Source organism: Leptodactylus fuscus, chromosome 8, assembly GCF_031893055.1.
Source record: "Leptodactylus fuscus isolate aLepFus1 chromosome 8, aLepFus1.hap2, whole genome shotgun sequence".
Lineage (NCBI taxonomy): Eukaryota > Metazoa > Chordata > Amphibia > Anura > Leptodactylidae > Leptodactylus > Leptodactylus fuscus.
The window spans coordinates 19,583,757-19,604,375 of NC_134272.1; the positions used below are offsets into that span (position 1 = coordinate 19,583,757).

At 45.9% G+C, this 20,619-nt stretch overlaps 1 protein-coding gene across 1 annotated transcript; it reads left to right on the plus strand.

The window, feature by feature from the left end:
* The first annotated feature begins 13,108 nt into the window (after positions 1-13,108).
* LOC142216252 (T-box transcription factor TBX6-like) lies at positions 13,109-20,253 on the plus strand. Its single transcript, XM_075283939.1, has 8 exons — positions 13,109-13,226; positions 15,320-15,572; positions 17,043-17,310; positions 17,420-17,566; positions 17,835-17,905; positions 19,151-19,224; positions 19,405-19,696; positions 19,947-20,253. The coding sequence occupies exons 1-8, from the start codon at positions 13,109-13,111 to the stop codon at positions 20,251-20,253; spliced, it is 1,530 nt and encodes a 509-aa protein (XP_075140040.1).
* The last annotated feature ends 366 nt before the right edge of the window (positions 20,254-20,619 follow it).

Sequence of the window (20,619 nt, forward strand, 5' to 3'; positions counted from 1 at the left end):
TGAGAGAGGAGGGGGAAGCAAAAATCCCTCAATGTCCCATTCCATTCACACACTGGTTGTAGATTGTCAGCTCTTGTGACTAGATTTTGTGTCACCCCACCAGTTATAACTGCACAGGTCATTAGTGCATCATTGTGATCCTGCACATGGCATGAGGAGGGGTCGCTGTCTGTACACAGTCTAATTCTATGTTTATATTCACCTAATCTCCATCATTACTCAATTAACACCTTGTTGTCCGCCCCGTCTCCAATAATGTAAGTGACCCTTTATACTGTCCCCAGCTGTTGCCACCACGTCTGCTCTGCCTCCTTGTGCTTGTGTCCTGGCTGTGCTCACACTTTGTACAAAGTACATTTTGGGGGGATAATTGTTAAAAAGGGGTAAAAAAAAACCTTGATCCAACTTGTGTAACAGAATCCAACCCATTTTAGACAAGGATGCTACATATCGGACACTGACCACCAGATCACCAAGGATACAACATTGTATAATGTGATCATGAAGGGGTTAATGATATGGTGCTCAACCATCAAGGAGTCATCAAATTCAATCTGGATCACCAGGAATAGATTTTATTTAAATAGATGACTATAGCATGTCTAGTATCAGAGCGGGCCACCAGGGACCTCATAGCATCACATGAATAGGACACTTTCCCACTGGACCAGCCAGGACAGGGTTATATCCTAACGTTTCACCATAAGCAGATAATACTGAGAAGTATGGGACACCAAGACCAGATAATTCCAAGAAGAATGGGACACCAAAAGAAGTTAAAAGTAGAACTGGTCACTGAGAGCAGATAATACCAAGAAGAACGGGACATCAAGACCAGATAATACAATACGAATGGGGCATCAAGATGATATATTACCAAGAAGAAATGGACATCAAGACTGGGTAATGCCAAGAAGAACTGGACACCAAGACTGGGTAATGCCAAGACAAGACGAATAGAACATCAAGACTACAATACCAAGAAGAACTGGACACCATAAGCCAATAATAACAAGAAGAATGGGTCACCAAGAGCAGATAATACCAAGAAGAACGGGACACCAAGATTGGATAATGGCAAGAAAAACAAGTCACCAAAGCAGATAATACCAAGTAGAACTGTCATGAAGAACATGTAATACCAAGAAGAATGGGACACCAAGATGAGATAATACCAAGACGAATTGGACACCAAAACTGGATAATGTCAAGATAAACAGGTCACCAAAAGCAGATAATACAATACGAATGGGGCATCAAGACTATATATTACCAAGAAGAACTGGACATCAAGACTGGGTAATGCCAAGACAAGATGAATACGACATCAAGACTATACAATACCAAGAAGAACTGGACACCAAGAGATTAATAATAACAAGAAGAATGGATCACCAAGAGCAGATAATACCAAGAAGAATGGGACATCAAGACGATATAATACCAAGAAGAACTGGACACCAAGATTGGATAATGCCAAGAAAAACAAGTCACCAAAAGCAGATAATACCAAGTAGAACTGTCATGAAGAACACATAATACCAAGAAGAATGGGACACCAAGATGAGATAATACCAAGACGAATTGGACACCAAAACTGGATAATGTCAAGAAAAACAGGTCACCAAAAGCAGATAATACCAAGTAGAATTTGTCAAGAAGAGGACATAATACCAAGTAGAATGGGTCACCAAGAGCAGAAAATACCAAGAAGATCGGGTCACAAAGAGCAAATAATATCGAGAAAAACAAGTCACCAAGAGCAGATAATACCAAGTAGAATGGGTCATAAGAGCTCATAATACCAAGTAGAGCATGTCACCAAGAGCAGATAAAACCAATAAGAACGGGAAACGAAGACCAGATAATACCAATAAGAACAGGTAACCAAAAGCAAATAATATCAAGAAGAATAGGTCACCAAGAGCAGATAATTCTAAGAAGAAGGTTTCCCAGTATGTCAGAGGACATTATCTCACTAGATCATGATGAAGAAGATGAAGTTCACTGATCTCTGGTCATGAAGGTATGATCAGCGCATCTTAGTCAGGACAGGTCTGACCATTGATATCCGTGATGTAAATGTTTGAAAAGTAGTAATTTTTAGTTGGACCATACCAAGTATGAAATGGGGGGAGAGACTTTTTGAATATTTTACTACTGATAGTCATGTACTGTATTTTTATCTTGTATTTCAACGTGTCTATATTTTCCCCCTAGGGTGATGTCCTGTGAACGTCCCTGCAGTAGGCCCCATAAATATTTGAGTGCGTACTCCTGCAGCCTGTGTCAATAGAAGTGTTGTCCATTTGCTCAGATCTCTTGGTGTTCTCTCTCTTCAGCTTCCTCTTGGTGTTTTACTTTCTCTCTCCCTCTTGTTATCCCTGCCTGTGATCAGAGCCTGGTCTCCCCTGGGAGGTTGCTGGGTGTGCAGGGTCCTTTAATCTGCATCACACCCCATGTGTCATTATTTGCACCGCTGCAGCAAGTGTGGGAATGTCAAGTGTCCCATCCCAGCAGCAGCAATGACACCAGCTACTCCTGAGTCCTCAGATCTCTGCTTTATGTTTTTCCCAACCCTCATCAGAATGCTCAGCAAAACAAACCCTGGTCCATGAATGATTAAAAATCTGGGATGGTCCATGATGTAAATATGTTCTACAGAGAACCTGGAATGATCAATGATAGGACCTAGAATGGACCATGATGTCATTGAAATCCTGATATGGCCATGATGTAATGTTCTCTGTAGAATCTGGTATGGTCCATGATACAATGTTCAGTGTACAACCTGGCATGGTTCACAAAATAATATTCTATGTACAACCTGGTATGGTCCATAATGTAATGTTCTACACAACCTGGCATGGTCCATGATGTAACAGGGACTACACCAGCAGAATAGTGAGCGGAGCTCTGGAGTTTAATACAAGATGTAAGGGCTCGTTCACATCTGCGTTCTCCTCTCCGTACTGCAGGTTTCCATTTCCTGCATAAAACAGAGCAGGAGACGGAAACCTGCAGGAGTCTCTCTCACCCATTCATTTGAATGGGTGAGAGAGATGTCCAGCCGTGAGCGGCGGTGAGCATTTTATGCTCTCCGGTGCGAAACCGGGTTTTATAATCCGGACACAGAGTCGGACATGCAGTACTCTGTGTCCGGATTTAAAAAAACGGTTTCGCGGCAGAGAGCATAAAACGCTCACCGCCACTCACGGCCAGACCCGGTCTGTGGTTTCCCTCTTCTGGCATGCAGAAGACGGAAACCACAGAACGGAGACCCTGAACGCAGGTGTGAACCTAGCTTAACTCAGGATCAGTACAGGATAATGTAATTTATGTATACACAGTGACTGCACCAGAAGAATAGTGAGTGCAGCTCTGGAGTATAATACAGGATGTAACTCAGGATCAGTACAGGATAAGTAATGTAATGTATGTACACAGTGACTGTACCAGCAGAATAGTGAGCGCAGCTCTGGAACATAATACAGGATGTAACTCAGGATCAGTACAGGATAAGTAATGTAATGTATGTACACAGTGACTGTACCAGCAGAATAGTGAGCGCAGCTCTGGAGTATAATACAGGATAAGTAATGTAATGTATGTACACAGTGACTGCTCCAGCAGAATAGTGAGTGCAGCTATAGAGTATAATACAGGATGTAACTCAGGATCAGTACAGGATAAGTAATGTAATGTATGTACACAGTGACTGCTCCAGCAGAATAGTGAGTGCAGCTATAGAGTATAATACAGGATGTAACTCAGGATCAGTACAGGATAAGTAATGTAATGTATGTACACAGTGACTGCACCAGCAGAATAGTGAGTGCAGCTCTAGAGTATAATACAGGGTGTAACTCAGGATCAGTACAGGATAAGTAATGTAATGTATGTACACAGTGACTGCTCCAGCAGAATAATGAGTGCAGCTCTAGAGTATAATACAGGATGTAACTCAGGATCAGTACAGGATAAGTAATGTAATGTATGTACACAGTGACTGTACCAGTTGTATCTCTACAACTTCAGATTTTGGAGTTGTAGAGATACCAGGTGTAATCCAGTCCAATACATTGGTAGATCTTAGTCCACTCGGCTTCTTATAATAGCAGGATTAATAGAAGGTGGTGCAGTGATCATCACATAGCCCAATTGGATATGGGTTACATCACATGTGGTTATGATGCCCCCTGGTATTTTTATGACAACAATGATGTAAAACTCCATACAACATAGAAATCTAATTTTATGATATAAAATAAGGCATAAACTAAGAACACATCGTAGATCTTATTGTAATCTACATGGGGGTGAGATAGACATAGCTGCGACCTCAGACATCTCGGCACACTCTGGGTGTTGTACAGAGCGGGTGCGATGTCTTCGGGTGTCATGGTAATAATATAAAGTAATTAGCACTAATACAATATACAGTCACTAATTATGTGTGAAGTCCCTAAGAGGGTGTACAGTGAGTACAGGTAGAGCGCCACCTGTCTGCTGGAAAGCCCACACACACTCAGTGCCTGTCTCCTGTCATATAATAGATTAATTTATAGATTGTAAGCTCTTGCGAGCAGGGCCCTCAGTCCGATTGTGTGAAATGACTTTCTTTGTAATGCATCTTTTTGTCTGTATTTGAACCCTACAAATTGTACAGCGCTGCTGAATATGTTGGCGCTATATAAATAAAGTTTATTATTATATTATTATTATACAATATAATCCTTGTACTGAAGTCCTGGCATTATCTCCTGCTCTAAAATTCAACCATTTCTGGGAAAGCTACTTGTGCTAGTTTTTCATATCCATTAAATGTCTGTAGCCTAAGAGCGCCCCCTAGGAGTGGCAGGAACTGCAGATTATAATAGAGATTTCAGAATATATGCATATGCTTTAATATGAGCCTCAGATACAATGTAGACATGATGGAGTCACTAGTCATTGCTGTGTCCAGATGAAACAGATAAAATGACACTATACATGAGTGATATTCTATGGAGAGACATTAAAAGGGATCACGCTACTGAATTAAATGGGAACTATAGTCTGTGGTCACTCCCTCTCTGTAGCTCCCTATTATCCCTATGCTGTGACATCACTGTGTGTATTATCCCTGTACTGTGACATCACTGTGTGTATTATCCCTATGCTGTGACATCACTGTGTGTATTATCTCTGTACTATGACATCACTGTGTGTATTATCCCTGTACTGTGACATCACTGTGTGTATTATCCCTGTACTGTGACATCACTGTTTGTATTATCCCTGTACTGTGACATCACTGTGTGTATTATCCCTGTACTGTGACATCACTGTGTGTATTATCACTGTACTGTGACATCACTGTGTGTATTATCCCTGTACTGTGACATCACTGTGTGTATTATCCCTGTACTGTGACATCACTGTGTGTATTATCCCTGTACTGTGACATCACTGTGTGTATTATCCCTGTACTGTGACATCACTGTGTGTATTATCCCTGTACTGTGACATCACTGTGTGTATTATCCCTGTACTGTGACATCACTGTGTGTATTATCCCTGTACTGTGACATCACTGTGTGTATTATCTCTGTACTGTGACATCACTGTGTGTATTATCACTGTAGTGTGACATCACTGTGTGTATTATCCCTGTACTGTGACATCACTGTGTGTATTATCCCTATGCTGTGACATCACTGTGTGTATTATCCCTGTACTGTGACATCACTGTGTGTATTATCCCTGTACTGTGACATCACTGTGTGTATTATCCCTGTACTGTGACATCACTGTTTGTATTATCCCTGTACTGTGACATCACTGTGTGTATTATCCCTGTACTGTGACATCACTGTGTGTATTATCTCTGTACTATGACATCACTGTGTGTATTATCTCTGTACTGTGACATCACTGTGTGTATTATCTCTGTACTGTGACATCACTGTGTGTATTATCCCTGTACTGTGACATCACTGTGTGTATTATCCCTGTACTGTGACATCACTGTGTGTATTATCCCTGTACTGTGACATCACTGTGTGTATTATCCCTGTACTGTGACATCACTGTGTGTATTATCCCTGTACTGTGACATCACTGTGTGTATTATCCCTGTACTGTGACATCACTGTGTGTATTATCCCTGTACTGTGACATCACTGTGTGTATTATCCCTGTACTGTGACATCACTGTGTGTATTATCCCTGTACTGTGACATCACTGTGTGTATTATCCCTGTACTGTGACATCACTGTGTGTATTATCCCTGTACTGTGACATCACTGTGTGTATTATCCCTGTACTGTGACATCACTGTGTGTATTATCTCTGTACTGTGACATCACTGTGTGTATTATCCCTGTACTGTGACATCACTGTTTGTATTATCCTGTACTGTGACATCACTGTGTGTATTTTTCCTATAGCGTCACATTGCTGTGTGTATTATCCCTGTACTGTGACATCACTGTGTGTATTATCTCTGTACTGTGACATCACTGTGTGTATTATCCCTGTACTGTGACATCACTGTGTGTATTATCCTGTACTGTGACATCACTGTGTGTATTATCCCTGTACTGTGACATCACTGTGTGTATTATCCCTGTACTGAGACATCATAGTGTGTATTATCCCTGTACTGTGACATCACTCTGTGTATTATCTCTGTACTGTGACATCACTGTGTGTATTATCCTGTACTGTGACATCACTGTGTGTATTATCCCTGTACTGTGACATCACTGTGTGTATTATCCCTGTACTGTGACATCACTGTGTGTATTATCTCTGTACTGTGACATCACTGTGTGTATTATCCCTGTACTGTGACATCACTGTGTGTATTATCCCTGTACTGTGACATCACTGTGTGTATTATCCCTGTACTGTGACATCACTGTTTGTATTATCCCTGTACTGTGACATCACTGTTTGTATTATCCCTATGCTGTGACATCACTGTGTGTATTATCTCTGTACTGTGACATCACTGTGTGTATTATCTCTGTACTGTGACATCACTGTGTGTATTATCTCTGTACTGTGACATCACTGTGTGTATTATCCCTGTACTGTGACATCACTGTGTGTATTATCCTGTACTGTGACATCACTGTGTGTATTTTCCCTATAGTGTCACATTGCTGTGTGTATTATCCCTGTACTGTGACATCACTGTGTGCATTATCTCTGTACTGTGACATCACTGTGTGCATTATCTCTGTACTGTGACATCACTGTGTGCATTATCTCTGTACTGTGACATCACTGTGTGCATTATCTCTGTACTGTGACATCACTGTGTGTATTATCCTGTACTGTGACATCACTGTGTGTATTATCTCTGTACTGTGACATCGCTGTGTGTATTATCTCTGTATTGTGATATCACTGTGTGTATTATCCTGTACTATGACATCACTGTGTGCATTATCCCTGTACTGTGACATCACTGTGTGTATTATCCCTGTACTGTGGCATCACTGTGTGCATTATCCCTGTACTGTGACATCACTGTGTGTATTATCCCTGTACTGTGACATCACTGTGTGCATTATCCCTGTACTGTGACATCATAGTGTGTATTATCCATGTACTGTGACATCACTCTGTGTATTATCCTTGTACTGTGACATCACTGTGTGTATTATCCTGTACTATGACATCACTGTGTGCATTATCCCTGTACTGTGACATCACTATGTTTTTTATCTCTGTACTATGACATCACTGTGTGCATTATCCCTGTACTGTGACATCACTGTGTGTATTATCCCTGTACTATGACATCACTGTGTGCATTATCCCTGTACTGTGACATCACTGTGTGTATTATCCCTGTACTGTGACATCACTGTGTGTATTATCCTGTACTGTGACATCACTGTGCATATTATCTCTGTACTGTAACACCACTGGGTGTATTATCCCTGTACTGAGACATCATAGTGTGTATTATCCATGTACTGTGACATCACTCTGTGTATTATCCTGTACTGTGACATCACTCTGTGTATTATCCTTGTACTGTGACATCACTGTGTGCATTATCTCTGTACTGTGACATCACTGTGTGTATTATCTCTGTACTGTGACATCACTGTGTTTATTATCCCTATGCTGTGACATCACCGTGTGTATTACCCCTATACTGTGACATCACTGTGTGTATTATGCCTATGCTGTGACAGCACTATGTGTATTATCTCTGTACTATGACATCACTGTGTGTATTATCCCTATACTGTGACATCACTGTGTTTATTATCCCTATACTGTGACATGACTGTGTGTATTATCCTGTACTGTGACATCACTGTGTGTATTATCTCTGTACTGTGACATCACTGTCTGTATTATCCCTGTACTGTGACATCACTGTGTGTATTATCCCTGTACTGTGACATCACTGTGTGTATTATCCCTGTATTGTGACATCACTACATTAGCATACCTCCCAACCGTCCCGATTTCCGCGGGACATTCACGAATCCGGTGACGTGTCCCGCGGTCCCGGTTGGTGGGAGCTATGTCCCGATCTGAGTTGAATACATACGCGGCTAAAGCAAGGAGCTGTGACAGTTCAGCTCCTTGCTTTGCCGCGTCCTCCGGGCTATTGGCTGTGTAGACGCGATGTGATGACGTCACATCATGTCTACAACTGTGTGCAAGAGAGAGAGAGAGAGGCGCGGAGAGAGTGGCGGGGGAGCGAGGAGAAGGTAAGTGTAATGTGTACACTGAGTTGGAACGTGAAACTGGGGGCAGATGAAGGCGGGGACGGCATGAAACTGGGGGCAGAGATGGAGGGGACATGAATCTGGGGGCAGAGATGTGGAGACATGAATCTGGGGGCAGAGATGTGGAGACATGAATCTGGGGGCAGAGATGTGGAGACATGAATCTGGGGGCAGAGATGGAGACTACATGGATCTGGGGGCAGAGATGGAGAGGACATGAATCTGGGGACAGAGATGGAGGGGACATGAATCTGGGGGCAGAGATGTGGGGACATGAATCTTGGGGCAGAGATGGAGGGACATGAATCTGGGGGCAGACATGGAGAGTACATGAATCTGGGGGCAGAGATGGAGAGGACATGAATCTGGGGACAGAGATGGAGGGGACATGAATCTGGGGGCAGAGATGGAGGGACATGAATCTGGGGGCAGAGATGGAGGGGACATGAATCTGGGGGCAGAGATGTGGGGACATGAATCTGGGGACAGAGATGGAGGGACATGAATCTGGGGGCAGAGATGGAGAGAACATGAATCTGGGGGCAGAGATGGGGGGACATGAATCTGGGGACAGAGATGGAGGGACATGAATCTGGGGGCAGAGATGTGGGGACATGAATCTGGGGACAGAGATGGAGGGACATGAATCTGGGGGCAGAGATGGAGAGAACATGAATCTGGGGGCAGAGATGGGGGGACATGAATCTGGGGACAGAGATGGAGGGACATGAATCTGGGGGCAGAGATGTGGGGACATGAATCTGGGGGCAGAGATGGAGGGACATGAATCTGGGGGCAGAGATGGGGGGGACATGAATCTGGGGACAGAAATGGAGGGACATGAATCTGGGGGCAGAGATGTGGGGACATGAATCTGGGGACAGAGATGGAGGGACATGAATCTGGGGGCAGAGATGGAGAGAACATAAATCTGGGGGCAGAGATGGGGGGACATGAATCTGGGGGCAGAGATGTGGGGACATGAATCTAGGGGCAGAAATGGAGAGGACATGAATTTGGGGGCAGAGATGGGGGGGACATGAATCTGGGGGAAGAGATGGGGGGACATGAATCTGGAGACAGAGATGGAGGGACATGTATTTGGGGGCAGAGATGGGGGTACATCAGCGCCGCACCTCCCATGAGGCGACCTGAAGCGACCGCTTCAGGGCTTCAGGCGGCGCTATGCTGGGGCTCCGGGAGGGGGGGGGGCGGCATTTTTGACGTCCTAAGCCAGTCCAGGACAAGCTGGACTGGCTTAGCGTCACCGAGCGGTGGATTGGGGCAGCCCTGTGGACGCAGCGCTGCTCCAGTGGCCGCCCCTCACGCTTAGCAGAGAGCAGGTCTTCTGCCTGCTCTCTGCCTGTTAACACCGCCCGCTCCGATCCCTCCGCTCCGATCCTCTCCCTACGCTCTGCCCCTTCCACTTGGCTCCGCCCCTCCGCTGGCTCCGCCCCTCCACTCGGCTCAACCCCCTCCGCTCCGCCCCCTCCTCCGGGGGGGGGGGGGGCGGCTTTCTGATGTCCGCCTCAGGCGGCACAAAGACTAGGTTCACCCCTGGGGTACATGAATCTGGTGGCAGAGATGGAGAGGACATGAATCTGGGGGCAGAGATGGGGGGACATGAATCTTGGGGCAGAGATAGGGGGACATGAATCTGGGGGCAGAGATGGGGGGACATGAATCTGGGGGCAGAGATGGGGGGACATGAATCTAGGGGCAGAGATGGAGAGGACATGAATCTGGGGGCAGAGATGGGGGACATGAATCTTGGGGCAGAGATGGGGGGACATGAATCTGGGGGCAGAGATGGGGGGACATGAATCTGGGGGCAGAGATGGGGGGACATGAATCTGGGGGCAGAGATGGGGGGACATGAATCTGGAGACAGAGATGGAGGGGACATGAATCTGGGGGCAGAGATGGAGGGACATGAATCTGGGGGCAGAGATGGGGGGGACATGAATCTGGGGGCAGAGATGGAGGGACATGAATCTGGGGGCAGAGATGGAAGAGGGACATGAAACTGAGGGCAGATGAAGGGTGTATATGAAACTGGGGGAGAGATAGAGGGGGGACATATAATTTACGGGTGACTGTAGGAGGATTATACTGTGTGCGGGCACATGAAAAATTATCGAGTGGGCGGAGTCAACACAAAAGTGGGCGGGGCTAAATTTGCCGCGCACACATTTTGTCCCTCTTTCAGTTCTTCAAAAGTTGGGAGGTATGCAACATCACTGTATACATCAGTATCACACATCATTGGCTTTAATACAATTCAGAAGATAGAATCTCTTATAATATGCTTAGATACAGTACATGCATATCATAGGATTGGATACATGGCTAGGCTTTCTATTGGTTGGTTCGTGTCATTGCCCTTACTCTGTATCTAAATACTTAAAAGTGGCTTGTTGGAGCCTCTGACTCCTTGGCACATGCCCTGATTGCCCAGCTATGCCCCTGGTTTAGCAGACAGTATAATAAAAGGTAATATTAGATACAAAGCTCAGTTGGTAATGTCACACAGCTTAGATACAGCGGCTCATCTGGTGATTTCATGAATCTCATGAACATTACATGATGGGAATGTAGTGATTTGGGTGCTATGAGATTGTATCACACATGGTAAGCTTAGTTACCCCGTATTGTATGAAGAGTTCCAGAATGTACCCCAGTAGAGCAGTCCCCATTCACCCCCATCAGCGCTTATACTAACATGTCTGACAGATGTCCCTAATAACCAGGTGTCATGTGGGTGCAGACTCGGAGCAACTCCTTTGTACTCATTTGACATGTAGGTGCAAACCCCCTCCTGACTACCATGATTAACCCCTCGCTTCCCAATCAGTGCATGACCACAGGACGGCCTGGGGTGAACAAACCGCCAGTAATGAAGCACAAAATGAGCAAGAAATCAGGAGCGTGTAACACCGTACCTCGCACCACCTGCCCGAGAGAGGGCATATCCCCCACAGGACAGGTGGAGACATTATAAAAACTTCCTCATATACAGGGGAATGTGTCAGGGTGCCAACAACATCGCCTGAGCAGTGTATCTAATCCTATCATGTGTGATACTGTATGCATGGCTGATGTATCTAAGCATATCATGCGTGATGCTGTCTGCTGAGCTGTGTATCTAATCCTCTCATGTGTGATGCTGTCTGCTGAGCTGTGTATCTAATCCTCTCATGTGTGATACTGTCTACTGAGCTGTGTATCTAATCCTATCATGTGTGATATTGTATGCATGGCTGGTGTATCTAAGCATATCATGCATGATGCTGTCTGCAGAGCTGTGTATCTAATCCTCTCATGTGTGATACTGCCTGCGGGTTGTGTATCTAATCCTATCATGTGTGATACTGTCTGCTGAGCTGTGTATGTAATCCTATCATGTGTGATACTGCCTCCGGGCCGTGTATCTCATCTTATTCTGTTTGGCACTGTTGCAGAGTTGTTCTATTTTGTCCTATTATGTGCAATACATTCTGCAGAACCAGTGTATCTAAGTAAAACCTGTGTGGTAGGGTCTGTCAGCAGAGACGGGGTTCAGACGGGGTTTTTTGGACCGGAACCTGAAGCGGAGGCTGCCTCAGGTTCCAGTCCAAAAAACAGGTAGCCACGACTGAAAGCCGATGCACTCCACTACGGATTAGGCACAATGACCGGGCCTAGTCCGGAGGAGGGTGTGTCTTCAGGTCGAAACGTGAGGCGAAACGGCCTGAAGAATGAGCACCTCGCCTCGGCTTGTTCCAGTTCCCGGAAAAAAACTCCTGAAATCAATGAGAGCCATCTTTTTGGTCAGGATTTTGAGGCGGATACAGCCTCAAAATCCTGACCAAAAACTATGTGAACTTACCCTTAATACATCCTGTGTGATGTAGTCTGCTGAATTGATGTATCCAAACCTATTACATGTGATACTGTCTGGCCATATATAGGATATGTAATAATGCAGTCCTCTTCTCTTTGCAGAAGGTTCTGTAATATCAAGTTCATTATGAGCCCCTTATCTCCGTTCCCATGTAGCCCCCCCATGTAGTCTGCTCCCATTCCCTCCTCCTCATTCTCCCTGAATTCTGCATTTCCTGACAACTGGTCAAACTGAAGCTCAGAATGGCCATAAAGACCCTTAATAAAGTTTAATTCAGTCCTAATGTGTGAAGAGACTACCCCCAGCAGCCTCCTCTCACCTAGCAGGAGGGTCCCACATCAAAAGGTATAGGGCGGACTTTAAGGAAGAATCCATGTGTTACCCTCACACTAGTGCTTGCCCCCATGAGAAGGACACGCTCATCTTCTGCCTCATTTCTTGCTGGACCTTCATGAAGCTCATACTCCGATCCTACAAACCATGTACCATTCAGAACTTTTCCAGCAATATGGACCATCCTATGCTGTGAGACCACCCCATGCCCTGCCGCCAAATTACCCTGCTACCAGTGGGCACCATGAACCCTACAGATACCCAGGTATGTATGTTTGTATGGAGGCTTAAATTGGAGATGCTGGGGCATCTCTTGAAGTTCCTCATGGTTTTCATGAGATAAATTCTGTATCATACATTCATTCGTGCAGTAGATATAAGATGGGTGTCTGGTGGCCTTGAGTGGCTATAGACAGTCCTTGGACTGGCATCCCATAGATCTGTCAGCCATGTTTCAGTGAGACTCAGATCTTGGTCAGACTAATTTGTCTCAAATCGAGCCGTGGACTTGGTTTTTTTCCATAAGTGATGGTGGGTCTCAACCCAAAAATGGAGTTCATCTGTCAATAAGCAAGGATTGTATCTGAAATGATATATGATATCTGTTCCATGTCCTTATTGGATCCATTTGGTTCTGTCAAGATCACACTAAGGTTATGGGCCATAAAGAATCTTGGGGTAGCAGGCTTCTCCATACTTTCCAGGTTTCATATTTTAAGTTGCTCTGGGGATATAGGAATTTGGTGGTCAGTTACTGGTGGTCCTGAGATATTTGGATCCTCGAGCTGCTGATATTGATGATGGTTTTGATGGAATTGGACCTGTAAGTCCTGTGTTCTTTTAAGGGAATGTTCTGAGGTTCTGGTAAGGTTCTGGTATGGTCAATTCTGTGTGGGATTGTGTTTTACAATATTTTGCCGGCCCTGGACTAATGTTATCGGAGGTTCCATCTTTGTGGTTCTGGTTTAGTTGTAATGTACCACTATATAAGATACAGTATATTAGTGGAGTTCTTCTGGTCTGAAGTCGATGTTGCTCCCGTATTATAGAGGAGTTCTGGTCTCTTGGTAATTGTGTAGATCCAATACAGTAATGAGGTTCTGAGGTCTCTTTGTGGATCCATATAGAAGAAATTCCCGGCGCTGAATAGGTTGAAGAGAATCATAGGACTTCCTCCATACACCCGAAGTGCACCTTTCTCTGCATCCGTATACTGATGAAGGTCATATTTTGACCGAAACGTTTATGTTTGGATGCCCTTAATAAATACGTGATTTCTCTTCAACCTATTGAGTGCCGGGAATTTCTTCTACATGAATATGGCGGCGAGATGCCTTTCCTGAGCACCTGAGTCCCATCATACCGAGTGACAGATCATTATACCCAGGTCTTTGTGGATGCAGTAAGTTATGAGGCTATGGTGTTCCTTGGTTCAGTATAGAGGTGGTTTTGGTGGCCTGAGAACAAAGCTGGTTCAGTCTCAATGGAAGGTTCTGGTGTTTCTTCAAGTCCAGTCCAGACCAGTAGGTCTGAGGTTCTGGTATTCTGATGGTTGGATGGGTCCTGTACAGTTCTGGTATTTTTAGTATTTTATCAGTCCGGGAAAGTTCTGATGTTCTTGTACTTATAGGGTTTTATGGGTCCAGTATAGTTCTGAGACTGTGGTACTCTTATGGGTCTTGTATATTACTGGGGTCCTGTATAATTCTGAAGTTCTGGAACGCCTATATATCTGAGTGTCTGGTTCCATTATAGTTCAGAGATTTTAGGGCCATCTTCAGGATTTGGGTTCTAGGCCATGAATATAGGGTTATCCTGTATTTGACAGTCTTCTATTCCATGTCCTTGTGGTCCACTGTACATTTTGAGGTTCTGGTCTGATGTTCTCTAGTATTGAAGTAGTTGGTATGTGACTTGTTTTGTGAATGTCGCTATTTATTGGGGTTCTGGATGTGCCATTTCAGGTTCAGGTGCTTCCCGGACATCTGGCCTGTATTAGGTTTATTTGGGGAGAGGCGGGGGGGGGGGACGGTGGGGAAGGTTCTCGTGGTTATTACCATAACCCTCTGCAGGGATCCAATTAGCAGGACATGGTGGCCATTTAGCATCTACTTGTCAAGCAGAGCAGCTTGTGAACGACCTGAGGCCTGTGAGACCAAGCCGACCATATTATTCCTTACTGCTATTCTATATTGCTTCCCAGAACAGAAGCGTCACCAGTTGTCACCCAGATTTCCCAGACATCTGACAACAAAACAGTCCATGTAGATACCCATGCATGAGAGGCCAACTCCAGGACCTATGTGGGGGTCCACATTCTGTATGCCATGTTACTTTCATTGCTGTCTGTTCCTACAGAACTTGAGGTCCCACCCAGTCAGCGATATGATGGCCTCTTTAGCGCGCTGGATACTTCCCAAAGGATTCTGGGAGCAGCACCTCTGACACCCCTTTCCCTGCCCCCGGGTCCAGCTCTGAGCTTTGGCCAGCCGCAGCCCCCTTGTGAGGCGCCCCGACTCCCTGGAAACGTGAAGATGACCCTTGAAAACCAAGATCTCTGGAAACAATTCCACGCCATAGGAACCGAAATGATTATCACAAAGTCTGGAAGGTGAGGAAAGCCGAGGCGGGAGAATGACGGAAAGAAAAACGGATTTGTTGTCTGTAGCAACCCATCACCGCGTACACAGAATACAAAATGAAAGCAGCGCTGTGATTGGTTGCTATGGGCAAAAAGGCAGTTTTTGTTTTAGATAGTTTCATAAATCTGCCCCAAATTGTCTTTCTGGCCCTTTAAGATACGGGAATTAGGTCTTTTCTGTGATGGAACGATGGAGGGTTACATTGTCCCCAAAAATGTGCCACTAACAAGCCAATCAGGAGGTGCTGAGACGTGCCCTATCCACCAGGGGGCTCTCTCCTCTACTCCCTCAGTGGGCCCTATAGAGCATATATGCCAACCATAGGGTGCATTCACACTGAGTAAACGCTAGCTTATTCTGAACGTAAAACACGTTCAGAATAAGCGGCGTCTAAAGCAGCTCCATTCATTTCTATGGGAGCGGGGATACGAGCGCTCCCCATAGAAATGAATGGGCTGCTTCTTTCACTCCGTGCAGTCCCATTGAAGTGAATGGGGAGTGCCGGCGTGTACGCTCCGGCATGAGCAGAGCTTGCCGTATACGCCGGCACTCCCCATTCACTTCAATGGGACTGCACGGAGTGAAAGAAGCAGCCCATTCATTTCTATGGGGAGCGCTCGTATCCCCGCTCCCATAGAAATGAATGGAGCTGCTTTAGACGCCGCTTATTCTGAACGTGTTTTACGTTCAGAATAAGCTAGCGTTTACTCAGTGTGAATTCACCCTTAGGGTGCGTTCACATGATGTAACGTGCTGCGTGATATGGCACGTATACGGCGTGTGAGAGTTTGCATGTCATAAACGCATCCAGATTGCAATTGGACTTAGGACCATATACGCCGTGTTAATTTGCGGCCGCAAAATAACGCAGTGTATACGATCCTAACTCCCATTGAAATCAATGGGAGCGTTTACGGCGCGCAAACTCTCACACGCCGTATACATGACATATCACGCGGCACGTTACATCGAGTGAAAGCACCCTTAGCTGGCAGTTGCATAGGAAGGACGGTGTGTCAGATAGGCTAAGCGCCCCTTCCCATGAGACAATGCCCATTCTAGAGACATAATGTGCCCCCTTTTTGTGTCGCAAGTGTGAAAATGAGCTGCCCACTCCCTTTTTTATGAAGTGACTGGTACATACAATGCCCACTTCACATAGACTATCTCCCGGGCCTAGGAGATTTGCCAGCACTTCCAGGAGTCTAGGAGGGCTCCCCTTACTTCAGGAGCCTCTTGCACCTTCCCAGGAGTGTTGACAAATATGCTATAGGGTGTGATTTCATTTCTGCGAGTGAGGGCATTTATAGGGCACCCATTTACGACATGGGCTTAGTACTGGTGCCTGGAATGATAGTAGGATGACCCAATGTTGTTGCCATGTACCCACCATTTTGTCTCCACCTCGTTTCTTCATTTACTCCTTGCGTCTCTTCTAGGAGAATGTTTCCTCAGTGTAAGGTCAGCGTCAGTGGCCTCGAGCCAGACGGTAAATACGTCCTACTCGCTGACATAGTCCCAGTGGACAATTCCCGATACAAGTGGCAGGAAGATCACTGGGAGCCAAGCGGACGGGCCGAGCCGAGGTTACCCGAGAGAGTCTACATCCACCCCGATTCTCCAGCGCCCGGCTCCCACTGGATGAAGCAGCCCATCTCCTTCCACAAGATCAAACTCACCAACAATACCCTGGACCAGATGGGTCATGTGAGTAAAGAATATGGTGGCCATCACAGTGGTCACCAACTATAGCAGTTGTTACCCATTATGGGGTTCCTACTCACGTATTATGTTGTACTTTTGCCTCCTCCTCCAGATTATCCTGCACTCCATGCATCGCTATCAGCCGCGTTTCCATATTGTCCGTGCCCAGGATGTCTTCAGTCGCCGATGGGGTGGCTGCTCCTCCTTCACCTTCCCAGAGACGGTATTCCTGACTGTCACAGCGTACCAGAATGAGAAGGTCGGTAAAAGAAAGGCATATCTTGGAGAATATGGTGGGGGTTCAGGGTTGGCCTAGTGTCAGTGCACACTGATCAACATCTTTTTTCCATAGAAATTAATGGAAATCCTACGAGAAGAGAATTGCATTGGTTACTCTCAGGGTGACTGGGTGAAAATAGACTGTACTGCCTGGCCTCCAAATTGGCCGACAATAACTTTCTGTTTGCTGGAGATCGGGGACGTATTTGGGATTCTGTCACATTTAATATCTTTCCTGTCCCTTGCAGATAACACAACTTAAGATCCAGACAAATCCATTTGCAAAAGGATTCAGGGAAGATGGACTCAAGAATAAGAGGTGGGAAAGTTTATGGCATATAGAACAAAGGTTACAGCATCTTTTTATTGTGGATGGATGGATAGATAGATAAGAGATAGATAGGAGATAGATAGAAAGAAAGAAAGAAAGAAAGATAGGAGATAGATAGATATCAGAGGTTATGGCACCAGCTTGGGATGTGTAGATCAGAAGTTATGCCAGCAGAAGGTGAGGGGAGAGGCCGTTCAGGTGGTGGTGTGGTGACAGTAGTGTTATTGGAGGTTGTGTAGGTGAGTCTTCAGGGCCTTCTTGAAGCTTATGATTGTGAGGATTAGTCTTATATGTCTTGGTAAGGAGCTCCAGAGTATGGAGGATGCACAGGAGAAATCTTGGAGACGGTTGTGTGAGGAGCGGATGAGAGCAGAGCAGAGCAGGAGGTCTTGGGAGGATCGGAGGTTGCGCGTGGGCAGGTAGCGGGAGATTAGGTCAGAGATATATGGAGGGGCCAGGTTATGGATGGGCTTTGTATGTCAGCATTAGTATCTATTCGCTGGGCAACGGGTAGCCAATGAAGGGATTGGCAGAGGGGAGCGGCCGATGAAGAACAGAGGGAGAAATGTATTAAGCAAGCAGCACAGTTTAAGGTGACCTGGAGGGGGGCGAGAGTATTCACCGGGAGGCAATGGAGAAGGGTGTTGTAGTAATCTAAGCGGGAGATAATGAGGGCATGGACTAGCATATTTGTGGTTTCAGGGGTGACGAAGGAGCAGATTTGATGGATGTTCTTGAGTTGGAGGCAGCAGGAGGTGTTGAGGGTTTACATGTGCGATTTGAAGGTCAGAGTCCAGGGTTATCCCGAGGCAGCGGACCCGTAGGACAGGGGTAAACCTGGGTCCATTAACTTTGATAGATGGGTCAGGTAGAGGGGCCGTATGGAGTGTGGCGAAGATGATGAACTCGGTTTTCTCCATGTTGAGTTTGAGAAAGCAGGAGGAGAGAAAGGAGGCTACGGCCACTAGGCACTTTGGCCAATAGAGAGGTAACATCTGGTCCAGAGAGATATATTTGAGTGTCGTCAGCATAGCAATGGTAATGAAAGCCATGAGATTCTATGAGTTGACCGTGGAGGTAGATAGAGAACAGGAGGGGTCCTAGAATGGAACCTTGGCAGAAACCTACAGAAACAGGGCATGGCGAGGAGGTGGTGTGCAAGTGGGAGACGCTGAATGTGCGGGTGGTGAGGTATATACCTTATATTTGATCTAATCCGATATTTTCTTTCAGGGATCGCTCAGTTCGTGTGAAAAGGAAACTGGCAAGTGCAGATCAGGAGGAGGAGCAGGAGCCGTACCCGCCAGGTTGGTGCCACCTATGTCTAAGTCTTATCCCAGAGTAGTCCTTGCAGGTGGAGCTGTGGCTCTCTTTGTACTAATGTGAGGTGTGCAATATGGCGGCCATCATGCCTAGCACCTGTTTTATTTCTGCACATGCCTACCCTCCATTATTCACCATCTACTGTGTTATTTTCTCCTTCACAGCTGAGTGCAAGAGGCCGCTGTATACAGGACCCTGTGACTCCACCCTGGATATAGGAGGGGCTCTTGCTCTGCCACTCCCCAGCCCAGACTGTTCTTTCCACCCAATCACTCCACCAAACCCAACACCCCCCACAAGTGAGGCAGCAGACCCATCCTCAGTCCCAATCACAGCCAATCAGGATCAAGCAGCCAGCTTGGAGCTGAACCCCCAACCTACTGACAACTTCATGCGACCAGAGAGCCAGGCCTACACAGAGATACCAGCCGGCCAAGATGGCAGCATGTACACATGGTGAGTACAACTCTACTGAATGCCGCTGTGCAGATCAGTCATAGTCCTATTTTATTGTATTAAAATACAATTTGCTGCATGATAGGACAACACATAGGGTTTGTCTGTAGTCTGTTACTATGGAGACACTTATATTTACATCACAGCTGCATACACAAAATGGTAGATTTCTATTTTATTATTGGAGCAATACCAATGTACACACCCTTAAAATATTGAACCGTAACACTACACTCTTCTCCATGGACAGCCAAAGTGAATCCCAGGCCCAAGGGATTGGTCGCCCCTCCAACCTCCAGCGCTTCCCGGCCACGTTCCAAGCACCTCCGGAGCCCCCTCAGCTCTACAACAGCCAATCAGAGTACAGACTTTACGGGCAGGACATTGCCTGCCCAGGGGATTATGGCCCCTCCTCCTGCGCCATTCCAGCACCAGGCCGAGAAGAAGAAGGGGGCATCAGAGGATACCCCAAAAACTCTGACATCCGATTCCAGCATTTCCTTCCTAATTCTGGTCCCCAGATTCAGCGCATCTATTCTGGGGGAGGCTGGATATGATCGTAAGAGACGTGTACCTCCGACCGGTGTTCAAGGGTCCAAGATATTGGACGTCATGGGATATCTCTGCCAGAGACTACAAGAAAGCTGCTGCAGAAATGCGATTACTGACCCCATATATGTCACCCCAAGTAGGACTGCTTGGGGACTGGCACATTTGTATGTGACTCTACATGGAAAAAGGAAGATGCTTTACTTTTCTTATCTTCGGTTACATTATGTCTTATCTGCTCCACTCACATCCAGAGCTGCACGCACAAATTTCCTTGCTTCTTCCCTGTACGAAATTCCACCATGGTAGATATGACCTCAATAGCCAAATCCAGCCAGCAGAAAAGCAGATGCAGCTTTGGATGTGACTACAGT

Excerpts from the sequence above, each read along its gene's own strand:
- LOC142216252 (XM_075283939.1), top strand. The coding sequence starts at position 13,109 with ATGTACCATTCAGAACTTTTCCAGCAATATGGACCATCCTATGCTGTG. Across the intron at positions 13,227-15,319 it reads TGAACCCTACAGATACCCAG|AACTTGAGGTCCCACCCAGT; the intron begins GTATGTATGTTT and ends CTGTTCCTACAG. Across the intron at positions 17,311-17,419 it reads CCCTGGACCAGATGGGTCAT|ATTATCCTGCACTCCATGCA; the intron begins GTGAGTAAAGAA and ends CTCCTCCTCCAG.